Source organism: Petromyzon marinus, chromosome 1 (assembly GCF_048934315.1).
Source record: "Petromyzon marinus isolate PM22_M1 ecotype Great Lakes invasive population chromosome 1, UKy_Petmar_22M1.pri1.0, whole genome shotgun sequence".
NCBI classification, from domain to species: domain Eukaryota; kingdom Metazoa; phylum Chordata; class Hyperoartia; order Petromyzontiformes; family Petromyzontidae; genus Petromyzon; species Petromyzon marinus.
Genome location: NC_133667.1, coordinates 30,891,442 through 30,917,365, shown reverse-complemented (window position 1 = coordinate 30,917,365; position 25,924 = coordinate 30,891,442). Strand labels below are relative to the sequence as shown.

At 41.6% G+C, this 25,924-nt stretch overlaps 1 protein-coding gene across 1 annotated transcript; it reads right to left on the bottom strand.

The window, feature by feature from the left end:
• Positions 1 to 303: 303 nt before the first annotated feature.
• SMAD6 (SMAD family member 6) lies at positions 304 to 25,420 on the bottom strand. Its single transcript, XM_032948990.2, has 6 exons — positions 24,463 to 25,420; positions 18,536 to 18,592; positions 17,658 to 17,723; positions 3,601 to 3,795; positions 1,371 to 1,549; positions 304 to 643 (listed from the first exon to the last, which is right to left on the bottom strand). The coding sequence occupies exons 1-6, from the start codon at positions 25,073 to 25,075 to the stop codon at positions 443 to 445; spliced, it is 1,311 nt and encodes a 436-aa protein (XP_032804881.1). The 5' UTR covers positions 25,076 to 25,420; the 3' UTR covers positions 304 to 442.
• Between the last annotated feature and the right edge of the window lie 504 nt (positions 25,421 to 25,924).

The window sequence follows — 25,924 nt, the reverse complement described above, 5'->3', positions numbered from 1 at the left end:
ATCCTTCTAGGCTCTAGCCTAAGCCTCTCAAGGGTTTCTTCATAAAATGAAATGTTAATATTACATACACACTGGCAGGAGTGGTTTATTTAGTGATTGCTAGTGAACACCTGGCACCTTTAATAAGCGATGGAAGCAACATCTTCAAAACTACTGCATTAGTTTTTTTTAAACCCATTCATTTTTAAAACATTGCGTTTCTCTGATCGCGCACAGGTCTATGTTGAACAGCAACAGGAGAACACCTTTGCACGAAGGGTTTCAGTGTGGTGTGCTAATTCAATCACAGTAAAAAACCAGCACTTCTGTCGAGACTCCGCGTAGAACCTGGCCAACTTCAGCCTGACGGTCAGCCAAAAAATATTCTTCTCCAGACAACTGGACCTCAAGACACTACGATCCAACCTCAATCCACAATTTCCGTAGTCTGCACCACCATGCTTCAGCGCACGCTCAGCAATATTTCAAGCCAACAGGGGCAGGACGTGATGAATTGACGGGAGTAGCAAGGTCCCCAGCCCTTGGCAAAGCTGATACGTATGCTGTTGGGATCGTAGGGTCCATTCTCGTGACGTGCCTGATGCTCCTGCAGCAGCATCGATTGCTGGAAGTCGAAAGCCCGCAGGGAATAGCCGGGAGGAACCTGCATGCCATCAAATACAAACACACGAATGGGTTCATTTTGATAAAGTATTAAAGCTTTCGTGACTGCATAAAATTACTCATTGGTTTTTTCGGTAAAGTCACGTATGTAGAAATACAATAAAATTATACGTGACTTTACCGAAAAAAACAATGAGTGGGTTTATTTTATTTTAAACTATACACTTAAACATGTGTAAGTGTAAATGTGTTAGTCTGATTAGAAATAGAACGGAGGGTCAGCAATGTACCTTCTTCATAGCAATTACATATATATCATATATAAAGGTTAAGATACAACAATGGCACATCAACACCGCTATCCAACTTTTACATAATATGGCTGCAGTGTGTCCATGTACAGCTCCTTTGTCAAGCCATGGATAACGACCTCCCTATGCCTTGTCAGTCATGGGGGTTATTGGATCATAATTTTGCCATGCTTGTCAGTGCAGGTTGATGAAGGCGGGGATCACAGATGTGGAAGCATATTATCACAGCACAACAATGGATTTCGTTACACTGCCCTCTGCTGCCCAAAACAATAAAACGCCTGTTTTATGCAGTGGTCACCATCCGAGCACCATCCAGTTTCAACCTTGCTTAGCTTCTCAAATTTGATGGGACTGGGCACATTCCTGGTAATTTTAGACGTAGGCTATGCGCACGCATGGTCGTCGAAATATGACGCCAAAGTTTTTGCGGTGCGTGTCACCGTGAAATGTTACCTTGCGCACAACGGGATTGCGTGCACCAAGCCCATCCAGCGTGGGTGAATTGACGAAGAGTGGATGCTGGCTGCGGTTGTAGCACCACACACCGTCTGCCTCCCGGCTGAGCAGCAACCCGTAGCCAATCTTGGCCCTGGTGCGGCTTGTCGACTCGCTGATGCCACCACCGCTGCCAGCTGATGACGAAAAAGTGGGTGCAAAGCCACAGAGGTCATTATTGATTTATTTTGACCAATATCATACAGCAGTTTAACACGTAGGCTTTCGCAATCAATATCATCCATAAATACAGGTTTATGTGTTAAATTGCGGAAATATATAAAACGTGTCGTTAAACAGCAGTTCACTTTTAATTGCTTTAATATGGCCAAATCACAGGAGCGGCGAATGTATTTTTTTGACAAAAATGTCTATGGTGCTTTTAACTTTTTTTTTGTAACGCTCGCAGAGCAGTGCAACCATTTACGTTTGAGAATGGACCCTGGAAATGGATATCATAGGGCTACCTCTGAAATCAATCCAAGTGACCTCTGGTCCATACAGTAGTGGACAGCACTTGCTGACTTGCTCTCCAACTGACAGTAATGTTTGATGTATGACAGTCAAATTAATTGAAGAACCAGATATAACGTGATGGATTTTTTTGTGCAATCATGGATGATTTGGCTAAGACTATCAACTCACTACACATGAGTGCCCAGTTTAAGTGCAGGCGGTTGCCTGGATCCGAATCTAGGATCTTGTCGGTACCCACTCAGCGCTCTGACCATCGTTGAGCCATCCGGCCACCTCGATGCTAATTATTTTTTAACAATCTAACGGTTTCGGTAATGTGACCTACATATGATTACGATTAATCGAGTGGTGACTGTGGGCTGCATGGGGACATATTTTTCGATTGCTCAAGTGTGCTATAATTTTAAACAATTATAGTTGACCAAATGGACATTGTGCCAAGACACAAATATATAGGCACATAACAAGGTATCCCCTGGTGCTTTGGACGAATTTCTGTAAACATTTATTCATGCAGAAATGGAAGCATGCTAGAGATATGGCCCAACTAATTGTTTAAATTTCCACATTGATTAAAGGGAAATGTGTATGAATATATTTAAACAAGAAAAACAATAACAGCAGTTATAGTGACCACACAGTTTTCAATTGCGGTCGTATGTATTTATACATTCTTTCGAACCATACGTAGCCAATAGTCAATGGTGCTAATCGGAAGTGCAATTCAAAAAACTTACACTCACAATTTTTTGACTAAATATAACATCACAATGAAGTGATAGATACATATTCTTGGTTCTGTGGTTTTCACATCTGATGATGATTGCTTGTGTTGCAGTCGAAACGTCGTGAGAATTTTAATGTTTTATATTTTTATTATTTGTTTCCCTTCTACGTGACTTTACCTAAAGAACCAAGAATATGAATCCCTGCAGTCACGAAAGCTTTAAATCAAAAAGTGATAGCGATGTTGATATTTGTAGGGATTAATGTTTACAGTTTCCTCGACAACACATATGAGCTTCCATCTGTAAGTAAATAAAAGTGCAAGAGTCGCTGGTGAAACACAGCACTGAGACCCAAAATCGACTTCTGGGTCCTAGAAACTGTTGCTTGTGGTTGGAAAATCAGCGACGATAATAATCTTAAACACATGCAGAGCATATGTGAAAAAACGAAACATTGATTGCGCCTGGATAGACATTTTGAGAGCAAAATAAATCTGAGATAGTGTTATTTTTGTCAGTTAAAATTGACAAAAACTGTTCACTCAAATTTCAGCCATGGAGAAATAGATCACACGAAAAATGGCATTCATAGGACCAGCAACACCACATATGGCTGTAGCAGCTCATGAAATGCACACAGCATTGTCTCATTCGTGTGCATGCTTTACGTTGGCAAAAGAAGAAAACATTTTGCAGAACCCCTGTAAATGATAGCAAAAATTTTGCATTAAAAGAACGTAAATATTTATGCGCTTATTTATTCAAAGATTTTTCTGGTTTGTGACCAAAAATAGTTGACCGTCAAACTACACGCAAACTACAAGATAATTTTGTCAATTACAGTCAGAAGCAATGCTAAAAACGTCTCTTTCCCCCCCCCCCCGCACCAAAATAATCCTCTCGCTCCCATTAAAGCCTTATCGGGTTGACAGCGAGGGTTGGCGTGAAGCACAGGGTGTTTACGCAGCAGTGTCTGGCTTTACCAATTCCACCAGCCCGGTTGCCGTGGCTCGCCGTCAGTTGGCTTAGGCAGAGCCCGTCACCGTGGGGCAGGTCGTAGAAGACAGCCACTGAAGCGTCGCCCACAGGGTACAGGCGCCCGACTCGAGAGCGGTGTTCCCAGTACGCTACGTGGCACCAGCAGGGCTGCTTCATGGCATCTGGTGACAGGCTCTGGTCTGGAAGAGAAGGAGGGAGGGAGGGAGGTGAAAAAAAACAACTTAAACAAGTCAAAACAGCAATCCTAATAACGTCAATAACAAGTGTTTTTCATATATTTATTATCATTGAATAATAACTTGGGAAGCCAAGTGAAAAACCTGTTGACATGTATTATTGTGCGTGGGAAATTGTTTTCAAATGAATGGGTTTTATTTATTTTGTGTTTTTGGGGATTTGCTTATATGAGATTTGTTCAAATGAGTTTCAGATTTGCATATGCGGCTTAGACATTGGCAAACTTACTGTGCAAATCATACGGCCTTTGATGTACACATTAGAGTATTGATGTACACATTAGAGTATGCAGAGCTTTGGGAGATTGTTTTTGCAGGCTTTCAATTGCAGAGCATTCATCATAGCAACAATGGTACGAGCAAAAGTAATCATGCCTGTACTTCCAAAAGCATATTATTCACTTGTAGAGTTGTAATTTCTCAATTACTTTACATACAATATACATTAACTCCGATTATGAAGTGTTTCTTCGAACATGAATGTTACTGTATAACAAGGTGTCAATGTATTTTTTTTTACAAATTTAACTTAATATTTTACGTTAAAGAAAACACAAACAATTCTCATGAAACAGCTTTGAAACAAATTATTCAAACGGTTACAATTCATAAAGCAAACCTGTACAATCTGTTTGTTTTAAAAATACAGCATTTACCGATGTTTGTCTACCCATTCATAAATACATGAACGTGTCTTTCAACCCTCCCCACCCCCAAAACTCTCCAGGGACTTCTGCCTTCCATTAAGACATTCCTTCATGGATCTTTCATTTGATTCTTCTCTCTCACTGCCTCTATCATCCTCGGTCTCTCTATTTCTCTCCCTCTCCCCCCGTAATCTGAGACCAGAGTCGGCCAGAGGCCCATTAATATCTGACATGCCACAGCCCTAGCAGAGACCTTAGAAAAACACGGGACCTCTATACAGTACCTAGCCCAGCCAACCAAAAACCATTTGCCCAGCTAAATGCATTTTAACTTCAAAACTGGAAACAGAAATTGGACAGGAAAGGCAGCAGAAGCCAGACTTAATCAAAATTATTCATATTTGAACAGTCCCATCTGACTGTCATCTACTAATATCAACAACTCACTTCTGTGTATGTATATTAAATATTCTCCTTTAAAAATAAAACAGTATTTGAATGAATATATGGATATATAAAACATATTGCAAGCACTACATTTAACAATGTTAGACTGACATTCAATATGTTCATATACAATGTGATTAGATTTAAAATTTTATTTCAGCAAAGACCATGTAGAATCTGAAATAATATTCTGAGAAGAAAATTAACGTACTGAATTTGTCCAGTGCTTGTTAAATTTAAACCATACCGAGATTAGAATCAGAATCTTTATTTATCCTGGAGAAATAAGATGAGCTATAAAGCTCTTTTCACAGATGTCAAGTAGGGGCAAGTCAGAAAGTTACAGCAAACAATACAAAATACGACTGAAGTGCAAAGTATGGGAAAGATGTATTCACAAAGTCAATGAAAGCCATATAATGGGGCTAATTTCCAACCATATGTTTGTGGTATTCTATTTGGAACTGCCAAGAAAATAATAAATGTTTGTAAATGAACTAAACTAATATATATTTTAAAGTATAAATTTAGTTAAGAAAATCACTCCACTCTTCTCTTGCTCCACCTCATCGTCTGCCTGCCATGATTTCCCTCGGTATGCATTTCCCTGCCGTGTTTTTCAGCTGTGGGCTTTTAATGAAAAATGTATTGTTAAAGAATTTGTATTTTTATTTAGCAGCATATCCACATGCCTAAATAATGTTTACTATCACAGCATAATGCCAACTATGACATGTGGATCAAAAATATATACACCGACAGTGGAATACAAGCTGATATGTATACAAACGTGGAAATAGATGCTACGATTATACTGAATGTCAGAAAGAGGACCACACGGCAGACAGAAAAGGCAAATGAGTCCTCATATCGATTGAGAAAAATAATTGGGCCATGGCATGACACAATGCAAAAGTGTACGATGGCCAATTGACGATATTGGTGATGGAATGCCAGTCAAAGGAAACAAGAGTGATGATATGAATGGGCTGTGGTATCAGGGAACCATAAGATATGGTGAGAGTGTGAGGCCTTCATTCAGCAGTAGGCTATCACTGATGATGATGGCATCTACTCTATTCTGACACTTTGTTTTTTAAAGCATTCACTTTAGTAGGACGTATGTAGCTGTTAGGAGGCAAACTTTTACGGCTCAAAACAGGGTGACATGAAAATAGCATCTATTTGAAGACTTCAAAACAACAACTGCATATATTATTTGACATTTTAAAGAACAGAAAATCAATGCATTTTTACAATTATGTAATGCGTTTTCCATCCTTTGTTCGCAGATTATGAGGCACTATGCTTACATTTTTAGTTTACACCACACAAAGTACTGTTTAGAAGTAGAGTTGGCTGTACAAAGATGTGCACAAAGAAACACAAAATGCATGTATAAATGGACACACGTGCACAGAAAATCCAACGTTTATTTGAGAGTTCTGAGTTTTTGATGCAGCTTGCTGTAAATTATGATTATAGATATATGATTGTATATACACTTAGTGAGGGAAAAAAGTATTTGATCCCCTGTTGATTTTGTACATTTGCCCACTGACAAATAAATTATCAGTGTATAATTTTAATGGTAGGTTTATTTGAACAGTGAGAGACAGAATAACAACAAAAATCCAGAAAAACGCATGTCAAAAATGTTATAAATTGATTTGCATTTTAATGAGGGAAATAAGTATTTGACCCCATCTCAATCAGAAAGATTTCTGACTCCCAGGTGTCTTTTATACAGGTAACGAGCTGAGATTAGGAGCACACTCTTAAAGGGAGTGCTCGTAATCTCAGTTTGTTACCTGTATAAAAGACACCTGTCCACAGAAGCAATCAATCAATAAGATTCCAAACTCTCCACCATGGCCAAGACCAAAGAGCTCTCCAAGGATGTCAGGGACAAGATTGTAGACCTACACAAGGCTGGAATGGGCTACAAGACCATTGCCAAGCAGCTTGGTGAGAAGGTGACAACAGTTGGTGCGATTATTCGCAAATGGAAGAAACACAAAAAAACTGTCAATCTCCCTCGGCCTGGGGCTCCATCCAAGATCTCACCTCGTGGAGTTACAATGATCATGAGAACGGTGAGGAATCAACCCAGAACTACACGGGAGGATCTTGTCAATGATCTCAAGGCAGCTGGGACCAGTCACCAAGAAAAACAATTGGTAACACACTACATCGTGAAGAACTGAAATCCTGCAGCGCCCACAACGTGCCCCTGGCTCAAGAAAGCACATATACATGCCCGTCTGAAGTTTCCCAATGAACATCTGAATGAATCAGAGGACAACTGGGTAAAAGTGTTGTGGTCAGATGAGACCAAAATGGAGCTCTTTGGCATCAACTCAACTCACCGTGTTTGGAGGAGGAGGAATGCTGCCTATGACCCCAAGAACACCATCCCCACCGTCAAACATTGAGGTGGAAACATTATGCTTTGGGGGTGTTTTTCTGCTAAGGGGACAGGACAACTTCACCGCATCAAAGGGACGATGGACGGGGCCATATACCGTCAAATCATGGGTGAGAACCTCCTTCCCTCAGCCAAGGCATTGAAAATGGGTCGTGGATGGGTATTCCAGCATGACAATGACCCAAAACACACGGCCAAGTCAACAAAGGAGTGGCTCAAGAAGAAGCACATTAAGGTCCTGGAGTGGCCTAGCCAGTCTCCAGACCTTAATCCCATAGAAAATCTGTGGAGGGAGCTGAAGGTTCGAGTTGCCAATCGTCAGCCTCAAAACCTTAATGACTTGGAGAAGATCTGCAAAGAGGAGTGGGACAAAATCCCTCCTGAAATGTGTGCAAACCTGGTGGCCAACTACAAGAAACGTCTGACCTCTGTGATTGCCAACAAGGGTTTTGCCACCAAGTACTAAGTCATGTTTTGCAGAGGGGTCAAATACTTATTTCCCTCATTAAAATGCAAATCAATTTATAACATTTTTGACATGCGTTTTTCTGGATTTTTTTGTTGTTATTCTGTCTCTCACTGTTCAAATAAACCTACCATTAAAATTATAGACTGATCATTTCTTTGTCAGTGGGCAAACGTACAAAATCAGCAGGGGATCAAATACTTTTTTTCCCTCACTGTATGTAATCTGCGACGCACTGCAGTGGATTGAAAAAGTTTCTCGAACTGCAAACCGTGATCCACAGAAGGGGCAGACTAATGGGAAGCTGCATGAATGGAACTGCAGGGAAATGCAGAGGTACAATTTTTTTCATTTTCATTTTAAAAAATTTGTTTTTCATACACACAGACTAGCTGTGCTGATGTGGTTTGTTGAGCAGAAAAATATTTTAGCATTTTTTAGACTTGGATATCAAGTCTAAAATATGCAAATAATCCTATATTATAGACCCATACGGCAGATTTGCACCATTTAGGTCTGAGAAAATGTTTACCTCATACTCCGCAAATTTTATCGCGGATTAAATCATCCCTAAATCTCATGCTAATCTTCCACTTTCAATATGAAAAATGTTCATGGACCAATGGAATCCTGTAGCAAATTCCTCCTAAAATCGTCGTGGTGTGCCGCAGATTACAGGATCTGCGATATTGCCCCGCCATATCAACGACGCTTATTGGATTTCTGCAGTATATTCAAAAACACACACACATTCATGCATTCTCACAAACACATGACTGTGCTGGTACAAAGCAACCAGGTGTTTTACCATGAATAAAAATTATGTATTTGTCACTCTTGTCTAAAAACTATAGAGATCTGAACATTTTTATTGGTAACCTGTGTGGTAAGTTGTGGTGAGTGGCTTCAGGATTTTGTAGTTCAATGAAGTGTCCTTGGATGGACGAATAGACAAAATATTTCTCAGACACGGTAGTAAATAGCCTAAAAGGAGTAAACGTTGATAGTGCAGTCTAGAAATGTGTTAAAATACAGAAAATAAGCAAGCACCCCCCTGATGAAGAGAGCAGCTCAAATATGTTACATGCAAGCACGCCTAGCTGACCTTTGCCATCTGTTTTCAGACCATTAATTTTCATTAGCTACGCTTGCAGAGCCATGCCATTTAATAGGTGGGGGTGTTAGATGGGTATTTGTTTTAAGGGAGCCTTTTGGGACACACCACTAAATATCTGAGGTTGTTACGACTTAAAAGGGATTCTTTCCAATACTAGTTTCCAACACTGCCCGATAGATGTTACATGAACATTCCACATTTGCAATACACGATTCAACTGCAATGAAGAGGTAAAATATATACTGTACATACAGTATGTTACAGTTCTAAACAGATATGTTGATACAGCGTTGGTCAACAGTTTTACAGCCTACAACAACAAAAAAATAATTTATGTGATTTGCTTCAACTGTTGTTATTGGAATTCCACTTTAAGTTATGTGTTCCTTTTGTCAGTCCACTTCCTGCTTGCCATGGCCTGATCCACTAAGTTTCTCTGGACTTAAGTGGTCATTAATACGAGCCTGGAAAATAATTATTTGAAATGTACAACTAGCAAATACTGCTTTCCTGCAACAGGATATGTTTTCTCAACACAACTTCCTATTTAATAGAAATCTCCAAATTAGTTTTCAACAACTCTCGCCGAAAAACTTTTTGAGTATCAACAAGTTCACGCTGTCAAACAACGTTGTATGTTTTTATAGCAAACACTATTCGTTAAGTTTTCTGTTTTCTTCGAGTGTTTTGCAGAATATTATTAACAATTGACTTGTGCAATTCACGGTCACCCATTTTGCCCAGGTTGTTGATTTTATTTTTCTTAAACAAAGTGGAAATAATAGCAACTACCAAAACAATAACATCTAGCATATACAGGCACAGTACATTAGAGCAAATTAAACATAAATAAATTATAAAATTGTAATAGCTCCTTTTTTTACCACGATACAGAATTGACCCACTTTTCCTTCTCTCCACTCCAGGCAAAGTAAAACACACACGACTGCCGATTGTTGTTTATGGTACATTGTACATTTACATCTGCAGTAATATTTTTGGTTAAATCCATCCCACTGCTGGATTAGAGTCTCCACAAGCCATGCAGGTCGTGGGGGTTATTTGACCATACTTTATCACACTCGTTAGCACAGGTTGGTGAATGCAGGGAGTAAATTGGAGCATCGTAGAGCACAATTGCATTTGCTGAACTGCACTCTGCTGACAACATTGCGTCACAGTTGCCTGCAACACCTGCGTTGTACACGGTGGTCACCCAATAAGGACTATCCAAGCTCAACTCAACTGAGCTGACAAAGTCTTATGTGATCGGCCACATTTTAGGCGATTAGGTCATAGGCAAGCATATTTATTATGGAGCTGAAATGAGCAATTCCTTCTTTGAGGCAAGTCAACCAGCTCCATTCTTTAAAAAGCATTTATTCGAAAAATATGTACATAAAAGTCGAAGCACCCGTACCGAATTTCCTGAAGGACCACAGGGTGCTAGGCTGCACTTGTTTCTTGGCCCTGTAAGCGAAGGGGGTGGTTTTTCATGCCCTCCACTATTCCTTCCCAAATGGTCGCAGCATCAGGTATTCATTTCAGTTCTAAAAGGCCTAAAGGGGCCCTTGCTGGGTACAGTGGCTGGACTCCAACCTGGGTAAACTGACGTGGAAGTTCAATAAAATCTCTGGTCCAACCAAGTTTTAATTATTCTACACTTCCAGGAACCAACACATCATCAACAACATGCCAATGCAACAGAAGTCAGTTTTGTTTTCAAGATTGGCAGACACCTAGAGGTCATAGATGTTGGGGATTAACAGTTAAGTCATGTCTAATCACATACAGGATATGTATTTAATGTTTGCTGCACATTTTGCATATAAATGAGGTATCATATGCTACATGTTTCTTGCCAATATTTTGTGGTATTTTACTAATTACCAGCTTAGCACAATTCAAATAAAGTCACATTTAGCAGTTTTATCTCCAATTACCAAGTTGTATTAAATCGCTTTACTGGAAAGCTTAGAATTTTCAGATGTTTACCTTTTCTGTGCTTTCAAGTGCTTTTTTTAAAACAGTAATTATGTTATATTATTTAATGGCGAAAATCAATTTAACGGATTATTTGTTTCAGATGGTTTTAGTACTCTGAAAGACAACATCTTACTGTATTTGCACAAAACAATCAAACATAGTTTAATTATTTACACTATGATCACTAAACAAGCATAAACTTAATAATCTCTCCACATTAAAATGTCCATTCCAAAATGTACCTAACTGGACAAAACGGCACGCAGCTCGATATTATAAAAGCAACTTTACTAGTTCTTTGAACACGATTTTATAACTGAAAATGTTTATGACTATGCAATAAAAGATAAATGTATCCTGCAAATACCACAAGAAGAATTCAATAACCTCTACAAGCAGAGGAGAGGCAAAGGTTGCTGCTGACCAGGGGCCCTCCCGTTGGTGACGAAAGTACAATAAAGCGGCGGTTGTTGCTGGACTGAATCTGGAAGGATGTCATTTCGCAGATACAAACCAGAACCATAAAAAAGTGGAGCGGGTAGAATGTAGGGAAGAGGATGGTGGTGGTTGGGAGAAAAGGCAGGATGAAGGGGGGGGTAATTGCTGGCTTTAACAGAAGAATGTTTACTTTAGCCGGTAATGGGGTTTCAGGAGGGCGGGGTGCATAGGGCTGGGGGTAGGGTTCAGGAATCTTATCTCTAACCCTCAATTTACGTTAAAAGTGTGCTCCAAAGTCCCCATTCTAAGTCCCTCTTTCCTATCTAATCACTAAACACACACCAACTCAGGTTTCAAGTCCTACTCTGTAAAATCGCTAAAAAAATTGCACGGTCTACGATACTAATGCAATGTTTTCCCTAATGCAAAAACAGTTAAACATGTTTTCGTATTTAAAAGTTTGCCGTTGTCTCAAATTCTCACGAAAATGGAAAAAAACGCTTAAAAAACCAAGCCACAAATGTAATGTGCATGTTGCAACGTATTACAACCGTTTCAAATGCATGCAATATAGTACTTGTGGACGATAGGAAATAAATGTAATTAAAAAAAATTTACATGCAAGATAAGCAGTAATGGGTTTTTTTTTGCTGTTGTTGTTGCACATCCATTTTGGTAAGGTAATTTCTTCACAAACACGTAAATTCTTAGCAGGGCACGGTTACTACACCCGCCATCTTGCACCGTGGTTAACAGCAGAGCCCCAAAAGAGACTGGGCCTGGCCTCTGCCTGGCCTGACCAAGGCGAGCAAGGAGTGTGGATTAGTGCTGAACAAACAGAGTTCACCCCCCCCAAACCCAAAAGCTGAAGCCATTAGGCTCCATGTCTAAAGGCCGTGGTGACTGGCTGAGAGGTTGATTTGGTAGGGGGCGGAGGGCGAAGGAGAAGGGAGGAGAATAAGCTTGGCAGGAAAGCAAAGACCTCAATGGAGTGAGGCAGGAGTTTGGGGGATGGGAGGGTCAGCGGAGCATTGCTCGCATGCTGTGATTAAGGCCAAAGTAATCAAATGCCACTACCACCCACCTACAGTCCACTGAAGATTACGTGATGCACATTGTACAGTAGTATTGTTGTACATTTTTCAATATGAAGGCAGTCAAATAAGACATTTTTTAAGACTCTCCGGTCATGGATATCACTACATGCCATTTATTTAAACCAGCAACCATTAAAGTCTACTGTACATGCATTTCACTTCAAAAGTACTTGAATAACGTGCATTAACTTCTGAACTAAAGAAGAGACCTTGCATTTACTAATGCAAGTTAACTTTACTTTCACAGGCAAAAATCACTGGACGCAAAAGTAAATGTCCGATTTTTTTAAATTGCTCCATTACAACAAATGCTCGGAAATGCATTCCAAGCTTAGATGGTGGATAGCCTAGATAGAAATTCTCAATTCAACATAAAAGTTCACACTTTCAAAACTAAGCATTATAAAATGCAACTAAACTACAAGAATTCAAGATTAAAACAATGTGTGTGGGGGTGGGTAGTATGGTGGTAGTGCAAGAACATAAATTGTCTCTAGTTATATTTCTTGCAGATTTACAAATACATTCATATAACATGCTTCGTCACATTTTTGCTTCAAGATAAATTTAAAAAACAAGGCATTACATACAACAATTCGTAAACCAAACCTTGGCCCACAGGAACATAGCGATTTGTGCACATAAGACCCTATAATTTTCCGTGGGGCGGCCACCTTTCTGCGTTCCTGATCATTAATTAAAAGGCACAATCTCAAGTCTAACCTGAAAGGAATTCATACCATGAGGCCACAGGCTGTACAGGCAAGAACTGCTCATTCTGCTCTCTCGCTCCCAAACCCATTCTATTTCTCTGGTTTCAAATTACGGGATAAACTAAGGGGTGGCAGTGATAGTCAAGAAGTTGGTTTAATCCACACCCGAACAAACCATGGCAGATGCGGATAACTGATGCGCAAATGTAAAGTTAAAACTCTCCGATATACGTCCGTGGTCATCCAGAACAGACAGTACAACATGTAACGACGCAATTCTCGATCCACAAATACAAAGGAGACATTACAGTGATACACTCCACTGCTCCTCACGCGGTTATCTGGCTTGACCCACCTGAATGTGAAATTATAGTTGCTGCTCAGCATCTACATCAGCCGTACGAAAGAAGAAGTTGGTTTTATGGCAGCGACAAAGCTCTCCTTCGCAGTGTGCCCCAAATTACCCCACGCTCCTGTATCAGATGAAGTCCTGCATGCAATTTGAATTTTTTTGTTGGGGAGGGCAAGTAGGAAGCCTGGTTGTGGATGTTGGAGGAAGGGAACTGGATGGGGGAGGAAAGGGTGAGGGTAGGGGTTTTGAGGTCTGGAGGAGGTTATTAAGACCGAAAGCCATCGTAAAAATCACTGCACGCGATGGGAAGAAGCAAGGCAGAATGAAAGAAGGGGGGGGGGGAATTAGGCAAGGCGAACTCGTAAACCAGACTCATGCCAAACGGGAATTACAGACCACTTGTAAAAAAACGAAAGTCACACCGGCACAATAGACAGCATAAATTGAAATATGTTATGTCTCTTAACAGTGGAAAAGTGGTCTTTAATGCGATTTTATACAATAGTTGATTATTGACTGCTTGAATAATTGAAAAAACGTGATATTTGTAAAACACCTCATGAAAAACATTATCCAAATAAATAATATTTCTGAACTTGCATTTTCTACTTGACATTTGAAGTGGAATATGTATGTATGCCTATAAGTGACATTTGGTGTTAAATAATGACTAATAATGCTTGTAAGACCTTGAGGGGGTAGTCTGTGTTCATCATGGACTGAGAGACATTTCTGGCTTGAAGTTACTTTGCACGGAATGGTCTGTTTAGAGGAGGGGGTTGCAGTTTAAACTTGAACAGGAGCCAGGAAGGCTGTTCCCTGAGGGTGTGCGTGTGCTGTGTTGGGGAGGGGGGTGCGGTGGAAAGGATTGGGGTTGTGTGGGGAGGGGAAGAGTGACAAGGCGAGAACAACACAGGCAAAGCAAAGGGAGAGTAAGGGAAAAGGAAAAAAAATATATATGGCTAAAAAAAACAAAAAATAGTGGCGCAGACAAGGAATGTATAAGGGTGCCAGTGCTACCCATTCAATGGTCTTGTGCAAACGGCAGCAAACCTTTAAAGCAGGCACGATTGTCTATAACGCCAAAACTTTCCACAGAAAAGTCATGTGACAAAACTGATCCCGCACGACCAGGCAAGGCGACAGGATGGAAGTACTCTAGCCTCATTGTTTCCGCAAGCCGCTTTTCCCGTTCAAATCCCCAAGGGAATGGTGGGAGGAGTACCGAGACCGTGCGATTGTACCAACCAGAAACTGCTGTCTTCACTTTATCAAGTTAGTCATGGACCCAAGAGAGAATTGGACTGAAAACTCTATACACACAGTAGGCCACACCAGTTTCCTACCTAAAAGCATTTCCTAAATATGAATGAATCACCCCTGAAAGTTGGCAATCAGCATGAGTATTTTTTTTCAGAATGAAAGCACAGACAGACTGCCAATATCATTTGGTGCCACTTAGTTAATCCTGTCGCACAATCTGTAGTGGGAAGTCATTTTAGGTCTTCAGTGTAAATTAACCCACGGAATATTAAGCCAAGTATGACCAACCTCATTCACGCACCCTGCCATGAAACTAATGCCTCATACACACGGGACTGCATTACCATGTGCTTATACTTAAGCGCTTTAGCAAACCATTTTTAGCCAACAAGGTTAACGTACACACATTTTTTTCTAAGTGCTTTAAATGCTGATCTAGTCCCAACAAGTGTTAACAGTTTAAATCATTCTGCTCCATTATAGTTAAATGTGGACTGCAAACAAAATACTGCGAGCAACTGTCACCCTATATATTACAGCCGAATTCAACTTCAACTACTTTACTTTAATCATCCACCACTTATTGCAGGCTGGCATGTGGCATGTTCAACTGTGTAATGTGCAGTTTACAGTAAATTTTACAATTAAAAACTTGAGTTTCACTGAAGTGTACTTTCGCTGCAAGACCTTCACTTTTGCGTGTTAGAGGCATATATTACATGCGTCCTATTGTTTATGTAAGGTGTAACGTTTATCTAAACTCGCATTACCAAAAACTGTTCTTTTGAGCAGACATGTAAATATTTAATTACCGTGTGTACAAAAGTTGCAGTGAATTTGCTATAATTATATTCAATATAATCTGTATAAGTGTAAGTAAATACTCAAAACCATGCAGATTGACTATCAAATTTCACAAACGAGTTAAACTTAAACCTTTGCAACATCTTACATGCGCAAATGAAACAAGTATTTATTTCAGAAATGAAGTATTTTTTGGTATAATTATAATCTCCAATATCCTGATGATGCACCACCCTTTTCGTTACTAAGTGGTAGTTCTAATTTTAAACTTAATTTCCTTTACTTAGAATTAGGATGAACACGTTAAATATAATGTAGCCTGCAAAGTAGATATCCTTTTTTGATAATAAAGGTACAAATGGTTTATATTCATTTTAAAACTTTTTGTGGCTCAAGGTCATTTACAAATGTGGGATTTCGGGCTACCTTTGTTAATGTAGTAAAAATATATATTATCTGCCTTAAATAATTTTATTTCTACCTACATGACTTTACCGAAAGAACCAACGAGTATGGATTACTGCAGTCACAAAAGCTTCAAATCAAGATTACCTTAAAGAAATTGCCCTGCAGTCTTACGTAATGCCTACCGACTATGCCCAAGCTGCTAAAATGGAATCATAGATCCTATGCAAATTGAATCAATGGAAAGTCCTCCAACGTCCAGTCGATCCTGCTAACTAATATGAAGGGGAAAAAAACGGCACAATTTCAAGTGCAAAAAAAACCCGAAGAACATAAAATAGATTGAGCATATTGGTGCTTTCAACGTTTCTTCATTACTTTTGTCTTCCAAGGCACATCATTTTGCAAACGATAAAGGACTCTGGTTCTCCATTCATTTGTCTCAGACTTTACAACTGTAGGTCATAAACCCTTCACTCACACACAGCATGAAATCTGTGTTATCCACTCCCTTCTGCCATTTATTAACTGGAGATTCTTGCACTGTTTTTGACTGCTCCTACTGACATTATCATTCCTGGTTTATTCATTACACCCGTTTCACACCTAACTGTTAAACCATGTCAAGTCACTATCAACTCAAATTTATTCAAATGTGTATACGCTTAACTTTGGAATGAGGATTATACTAGTATGGTCACACAAGCTCAGCCAACAAAGTACGGCCCACACGTTCAATGTGTTTCAGTTATAATTCACACAACACTATACTTTAAAACATGTATACTAACTTTAAAAATTAAGTTAAAAACTGATAGCACGATGCTCGAGGTAGTTTGCAAAAGTGTACAAAACCTTGACTATATTTGTAGCTTAATCACACGAATATGCAAGAATAACCAATTTTGTACATGTTCAAAGGAAGCAGTGTTGCACACACACCGCACGAAGACACCCCAAACTCTTGAGAGAAATTACACAAAAACGCACATACACCCGACTGGCTGCAAGCCCCTCCCTTAACCAGACGCATGAAAGGTATGCGCGGACGATTACAGGTAACCATCACCTGCTGTCCTTGTAATTACATGGCATGAGGGCGCCACGGCAATTATCTGTCCGTCATCTTACTCTTGACACAATCCGGTTGTCTTCATTCCTCATCTCTCTTGCCTTCTCTTCAAACACGACGGCGACTACTGGCGACTACTTACATTCTATCGCAGCGCTGTACTACTTTATCTTAACTGTACTGAACGCAGGTCTTAGCTGTCTTTCTTGTACACGTCAGGAAAAGCAGAAGGAAAAGTAAATGTAATTTATTTATTAATCCTTCTTGCAACCTCTCAACTCAACTTCACTTGCAGTAATCGGAGAGGGCATTTCATTGCCTTAGGAAAATGTGGTTTAAAACGTATACCCATGCGGGTATGTCTGTACGTCTCAAAAATGCACAGCTACAAGCCGATATAGGCATAAGATAAAGACAAGCATGATGTGTACCATTCTCAATTATACTGCATCATTGTTTTTGCACGAGCTGCAGACATTTTGGATGTGCCAGATATTTGAAACACTATCCATATCGACGCAATCCGATTCGAACGACCCATGGCACGTGATTTGTATGTTAGATGCTTACCAGAAAACTGCGGTGGACTTTGTGAAGCTCCTGTTTCTGTAGATGAAGTTGTCGATTCAGAGAGATCTGTAACATTAAACAAGATATAAAGCTTTGTAAAACGTGATAACCAGGTATATGACGTAATGTAATTCTGTAGAAAAACAAGCAGTTATGAAATAATGAGGGGCAACAAACATGAACTTGACATATTCTTGGTTCTTTCGGTAAAGTCACGTAGAAGAGAAACAATAAATGGAAGCATTTGTTAAACCATTTCGGGTCTTAATTGATTGTTCACGCTTACGGTGGCTTTCAGACCGCATCCATTATTTTTGTCTCCCCCCTCCTCTTTTCCGAACATAGATGGACTCGTCCATCTGAACAAACTGTCAAATCGCTCTCCGTGGTGCTAACGTTAAAAAATACGCCACCTTTTTCAAATTTTCTTGCTGTGGTTTTCACACCTGACGACGATTGCTTGTGTTGCAGTCGAAACGTCCTGAGAATGTAATTGTTTTATATTTTTATTGTTTCCCTTCTACATGACTTTACCGAAAGAACCAAAAATATGAATCCCTGCAGTCACAAAAGCTTTAAATAAAAATGAACTTGACACATTCATTTAGTTTACCAACCAGCAATACTTGAACGGAAAGCAAGTTAAAATATATTGGTTTACTAATAAGAGAATTAATTTAGAAAAAAAGTTTAAGAAGCAAGTTTCCAATAAAGAATGCATTTATATGTTTCCATCAACATCAGGATGGATGTTCTTCATTACGTGTCAAATAGTTATAAAACAAACTGTGCTTAATTGCGTTGTGTTGGATTGGGAGATTGGAACATTTGGAGCGGTTGGAGATGAGAGAAGAGGCGAGTGAGGTTACTGAACTTACCCGCAGATTTACTCTGCTCCACCATAGGGAAGCGTGAGTAGGGAGGTGGGGGTGATTCTGTTAAAATGGTTGACAAAAACACACATTTTAGAATGGAATATTAAACCACGTTTCCTTCACCATAAATACTTTTTTTCTAGCATAAAATAACACAATCAATAGCACGCTTATAACGTATAAACTAAAACAGTAAAATACTCAAAGAATCACACTGAACGTGGCAACCACAGATACAGTGGAATATCAATAACTTTATATGGATGTGCACAGAAGGAATTTCCAACGGGCTGAAAAAAGAACCCTACTTACCCCACAAAGCAAGTGAAAATTAGCTGGCAATGATAAGTGATAACGACCATAAGAGCTGACCACATACAAGAGGCAGAAAAAGGGATTATTGGGCATTTATCAGTCTGCCGTCTGTGGCTCTATTTTTTTATTTTTTTGCTTAGCCTTGTTTATTCCACGCAAGAGTCAGACAGGCGGGAGGGAAGCATTAACCAAAACAGCCCGCTTTGTTATTCTTTGTGTTTGCTCTGCGTTTGTTGCGGGCAGTCCAAGGGGCAAAAGAGATTTCGGTCTCTCCCCAGATAAACAAAAGTCTCGGCTGGCGCCAGGCATGTATGCGCAAGTCTCTACTAATCGCTCAAACCCCGACGTTTCCCTCCGCCTCCCGCCCACCCTTATCCCCAAACCCCACCCCTCGCTAGGCCTCTCGCGCGCAGCACGTTTCATGCCAAGTTCCCACCATTCCACCAACCCCTCAAAAAGAGAAGCGGGACTCAGGTATTTAAACACTCAGATCACCAAAAAAAACGTTGAAATTCGGTCCCGTGGGTACAACCGTAAACGCACTGTACAATCACAGAATTTATTTTGGAGGGGAGGGGGAGGCCGCTGGTGGGGGTTTTTTTTGGCCAAGTGCTTGCGTCCGACAAAAAAAGTTGTGGAAAATGTATTCACTACCGACGCTGGTGTAGCCATGTAGCGACAGTTACACTACGCTATAATTGAGGCGTCTTGATGCAACTGGACTCGCACCAACACGCCCCTGTTTCAAATGCAACGTCCCAGGCAAGACCCACCCACTCTCCCTGATGTTCAAAGAGCAATAAATAAAATGATAAGGTAGCGAGGAGACATTAAAAGGACAGCGTATGATTTTGTTTTTCTTCCATCAGATGACAAAAATGGTGATAGCTATGATTAAAAGAAATTGTGAACTCCAACAGGAAAGCAGCGTACAGTTATGCCCGAATATATACAGTACTATAATGGATTTTGGTTTGATGCCGGTTATGAAAGCGCATAACAATATGGAGCCAAAATATAAAACACCTGGATAACAACCGTTAGGAATATGTATATGTGTTACGAAATATGCATGTGTATTACACACTACACACATCCAGTATCTTAGCATAGCTGAATAGCCTCACACCAGGAATTATATTTTGTAATACTATTTTGAGACTCATCACTTTAACGAGGAAATTCTGCATAACATTGATTCAGATATTGAACATTTAAAATTGGAACCTGATAAAAAGGGTTAGCAAGTAGATTTTAAAATATGCATATACTGTATATATGTTCTTTTGGACGTTTCATTTTCACAAACCATAAAGTGAAAGCTTAAGATGCAGTTCAATGTGTGTTTATCTGAATGAACGCCTTCATTCATTTGCAAAGCTTTATGTAGTGTAAGCGAAATAACATACATGCTTATGAAATAGTGCAAATCATCATAAAACCTTGGTTTTGTTACAAACACACATATAAATTTTAAACATCCTGTATTGCTATAAAACGTATCAGCCCTGGTTGGCAAACAAATATTTGCACTGCAAAGGTTGTACAATTATATAATACTTTGTGATCCTAAGACCGTTCCCCAATCTCTATTGCAGTCATACTTTTGCATAACTTGCAAGTGACCAAAATCTCCCAATCCATGACGCAGTCAATGCATCTAAAGTAAAATCATTGACGTGTGAAAGCTGCTGAACAATGCCCCATCCTCATGCTACATCTGCACATTGCTAATCCACTGCTACATGAGGGCCTGCCATCCCCGTGCGGGTTGTGGGGGTTATTTGACCATACTTCACCTTACTGGTGAGGGTTGAAGATGGTGAGCATAAACCTGGAAGCATGGAATACAAGACAACTGATTTTGCTGGAATGCCCTTTGCTGTCCACCACGTAACCCGACAAAGCTAACAACCTGTTTTTTGCATGGTGATCACCCACCCAAACACAATCCAAGCTCAACTTTGCTTAATTTTCGAGATCCAGTGAGATTGGGCTCATTCTGGGCGATTTTGTCATAAGAAATCATTAAAATTGCAATGTATTTAATGCCAATGTCGTCGTCCTCTTCGTCTACAGAAAGGTCCTACATCATGATGTGTGGCTAATACCATTAATGAATGAGTGGGATGTCAGAGGAAACCAGAGTACCTGGAGAAAACTAAAAAAACATACAAAAAATGAAAACATTCAGCACTGCTATCCCCTGGTCACAACTAAAAGCCCCATGCATACAACACCTGGCAAATACTGGCAGCAGCCCATCCAAATAACCAGGCAAAACTCTGCTTAGCTTCAAAGGTCTGACAACACCAGCATATTTTAGCACGATTTGGTCATAGACATTTGCCTGCATAGTCCACCGGACGCCAATAAAAAGGCCCAATGAACCTACAGCAATTCCTCTTGTAAGATTTTACACCATAGGTTATGCCAAGACAGTCACCTTTTCCAAAACGAGCCTAACACACTTGTCCAAAATCGTATCTGAACTCATCTTTCCAATTTTTGTACCTTCTCACTTTTAGACTAAAGGCACGAGGCAGCACAGAATAAAATAATACGTCTGTGGCATTTACACAACTTTAAACGTTGGATAACCAGACCATTTACAAATGTCGCACATTTTTTCATGTTCTACATTTGCGGTGTCCGATTAAAAATGTCTCCCTAGCAAACAAGTAAATTACACGTGATATTTGGCTGTGCTACACGCTACAAACACGCTGCAGAGTGTTTATTAAGACTATTTGTAACAAACTTTAAACACAATGGATGCATCGCAAAGGTGCGACCTGGCAGGACAACCCTACAGTTACACATGAAATTCTTGGGAAAGTTTTCTTTGGCATGTCGCTTTGAACCCACACGCCTCGCTGGGTAAGCAAATACTTTGCCTTTCATACCTGCTGAGAGCATCCTATATTTGGGTTTCTGTGGTTGTGAACAACCTAGCAGACTTACATATGCACAAATACAGCTGATATATAGAAAACAGTATGAGTAACACAAAATAAGATTTCTGCATACATTTACAATTTCAGTCGTCATTTGAGGTATTACTTTGGCACACAATTGTTCTGTTGCTTACTAGATTACAATAAATTGGAATCAGAAACCATATGTATGGGTATATTTTTTTTAAACAATCGTTAATAAAAATACAATATTGGCTGGCACGATACAATCTTACTTTTGACAATTACTAAAGTGAATACCAGAACTGTTTCACATTTATCTTCAGTACCATAACGATGTATGTAATATTCTTGGTTCTTTCGGTAAAGTCACGTAGAAGGGAAACAATAAAATAATACAAATATAAAACAATAAAATTCTCACGACGTTTCGACTGCAACACAAGCAATCATCATCACACCTGATCATCATCACACCTGATGATGATTGCTTGTGTTGCAGTCGAAACGTCGTGAGAATTTTATTGTTTGATATTTGTATTATTTTATCGTTTCCCTTCTACGTGACTTTACCGAAAGAACCAAGAATATTAATCCCTGCAGTCACGAAAGCTTTAAATCAAGATGTATGTAATGTTGCTTTTTTTTGCATCATCTTCTTCTCCCCCCCCCCCCCGCTTACAACTTGTGGGGTTTTCCCCCAGGTGTCTCTTGTACGTAGTAAAAAACCGACGATCGTATAAATCAGCTCACTCGGTCTAATAATGAGCAGTAAAAAAATATATGTAACAACTCCACTGCATCATGCACTGTGTGATCAATCTGTTGGGTGGGCGGTTGTCGCTCCCTCTCTTCTGCTGGCCAGTTTCAAACTCCCCCTGAGCCCACACTCTCTTGCGCCACAAGTTCAAAGCCAAATACCACACTCCTCTTCTCGATAATGAATCGTTGTTGTTATCCATTGTATTCACAGTGAAAGCAGACGACTGAAACTTGTTTTATACCATTTCGAGGTGAAGATAATTGTTTCTGCACCCCTCAAGAGTTGTAATTGTTTTTAACAAATAGCATATTGACACTCCGGCATTTACATTCGGGGGGCCCATTTTCTATCTCATTTCACCTTTATTAAAAAAAAACACACGAAAGCACTCGTTTGAAAGCCACGAACAGAAGAACCAAAAAAATTCCCTTATTAATAACCACTGCACACACACACCCTTCATGGTTATGCTTGCTTGCCTCTGCTCCAGCCTCCACTGCCATTACAATTGTACACCAACCCCAAGAAACAGCCTTAAATCTCCAAAAGGCACGTGAGTGAACTTGGATAATCTACACCGCTTATTGTGGATAAAAGCCTTTGACCTAATTACCCAGAACGAGATTGATCTCGTCAGATTTAGGAAAGATAAGCAGAGTTAAGTCCTGGATAGTGCTTGGATGGGTCACCACCTCGCACAACAGGTTTTAATAGGTGTGCTACGAGATGGTCAGCAGATGTGCACAACAGACCATGCAATATATAACGACGCAATGCCCGAGCCACAAATACGAAGGTAGACATCGCAGCGATGATACACTTCCACTGCTAACTGATGTGGTTATCTGGACTTGACCACCTGAATGTGAAATTGTAGTTGCTGCTCAGCATGTACGTCAGCCGTACGAAAGAAGAATCAAGCAAATGGCCTGTGCAAAAAAAGATGCAAACGTCCAAGCTCTAAACATTCACTCAACCCGCACTGACCACAATAGTAAACTATGGTCAAATAACCCCAAAGGCCCGCACACGATGTAAGAAAGCCTTAGTCTGTGCATATAAATAACAAATCCTTTTGTATATTTGCAATGAGTAGCGGACGAACCAGAGCTGCCAGCTCAGTATTGAAAATCCAACTTGGAATTACTCTGCTTGTCATTCAGACGCTGGTAAGGGTTAGGGCTGGGGGTTAGAGGTTAAGACCGAGGTTAGGGGATAGGGTTAAGGGCTAAGTTTACGGTTTGGGATATAATTACGGTAGTGTTGGGGTTTGGGTATGCACTTGGGTTAGGGGCAGTGTCACTAACAATGTTAAGGTGACGGCTAATGTTAGGACTGCGTTTATGTACAAGGGCAAGGCCAGGATTAGAAACTAAATTATGGTTACGAATGGGATTAAGGATAGAATTATATATATTAACAAGCTTGAGGCAAGGTTAAACGTTGGGTATAGATGGGACGGAAATTTAAAAGGTTAGGGCTAGATTTATGGCTAACGGTTTAGCCAGGTATAACATGAGGGTAAGGAGTCAACATTTTCTGCCAATTGGGTCAAGCTCGCATACTTGAGCGTTATTTTGAAGAAAAAAAATCATTTCTGGAAACGAAGTTCAACATCCATTTTACCGATGCGGTGGTGTTAATTCCCCCCCTGTCACAGCCCTGGGCTCCAGTTTCCCGATGCCCTCGAAGTCCCCATGGCCCCGAAGCACTTGTGCCCCCATGCCCCATTTAACTGAGCCCTGTGTCTCCGATGTCCATGACCCCCCCCCCCCCGTCTGTGCCATGCGGCTGCCGTGCGTGCAATCTGTGCCCCATGTCCCCCGTTTCCAATGACCCGTGGTCTGTCTCACGTGCTAGGTTTGTGTGTCCCGTGCCTACGTGACCCGTCTAGCTGCGGGCCCACCTTCCCCGCGTTCCCCACCCCGTCTCACCTGGCCCGCACAGCCTGCTCAGGTGGTAGGGGTTGCAGCACACCGAGTCGCCCTCGGCGCGGCCATGCTGTCCGCACACGCTCAGCCTCTTCAACTCGGCCGAGTGCCGCACCTCGGGCCAGCGGAACAGCCGGCAGAGCAACACGTGCGGCGACAGCGGCGGCGGCGAGAGACCGCAGTCGGCCTCCGGGACCGAGGGTCCTCCGAGGCGGGGCGAAGAGCGGGAGGCCGGACCCTCGATCGGGACGAGCACGCAGGCCGTGCGGGCCCCGCCGCGGCTCTCCACGGCCTGCAGCAGCGCCTCCAGCTGCTTCTCCTTGAGGCGCTTGAGCAGGGCGTGCGTGAGCGCTTTGTAGGCAGCGCAAGCGGCGCCGTCCCTTCCTTCTGCCCCCCCTCCGCCGTCCTCCTCCTCCTCGTCGTCGTCCTCCTCTTCGTCTCCGCGCCCACGGCGCCTCCGCGTCTCGGTCGCCTCCTCGCACCTCATGCTCGACGCCAACGACGACAGCAATAGGGACGGAGGAGACGACGGGGAGGACGAGACGGCGGCGGAGGCTGCGGCGGCTCGGCCGCGCCACAGTCGCCGGACGAGGCCCGAGCGCCGGGAGCGGAACATGCGAGGAGGCGAGGCCGGGGGGGCCGGGGAGGTCGGGGAGGCCGGGCGGGCGGGCGGCCCTAGCGGCGGCGGCGGCGCGACCGCGGCCCGGCGGGGGCAGGGCGGCGGGGCCCGCGGGCATGGGGCACCATCCAGACCTCCGGGGCCCCGACGAATGGCGACGAGCGTCTGGGTCGCACCACCCCCGCTCCTCCCCTCCAAGCTGCCTCGAACTCCCACCGCCCCCGGCGGCGGCGGAGACAGCAGAGCGACAGCAGCAGCACCACCACCCCCCCTCCGCCGCCTGCCTTCCCGGGGGCCTCGAGGGGTACAGAGCTGACCGCCCCTTGTCCCAAGCTCGGACACCACTCACTTCTAGCCCTGATTACAATCCCTTAAGCTGACCCGTATCTGCCTCGGTACTAATTCTTATGCCGATTCTAATACCCCTAACCCGTTTGCAACTCCAGAAACCCGGCACCAACCCTCGAAGCCGACTACCGCCGCAGTTCAGCTCCACGCCGTGACTTTTTACCTCTTAGCCCCGACTTCTTAACCCTTCTTACCAAAACATTAGCAGGTAATCTATCTACAACCGTTATACAAATCACCTTTATCCAAACTAAATAGTTAAGATGTTATCTTTGCAAGGAATGTTAACCTTACCAAGACTCCAACCTGAAGTTAACCTTACTCTTAATTCTGAGTAACTCGTAGTAACCCCGATAACCTTTGCCCGGATTCGAACCCGAACCACCCCCGGCTGTTCGGGGCCCCCAGGCCCCACGTACACGAACCCCGGGGCGGCTTATAAGCGACCATAAGCTACAATGCAAAATAAACGAAGCTACTAACAAAAAAAACCTCGTG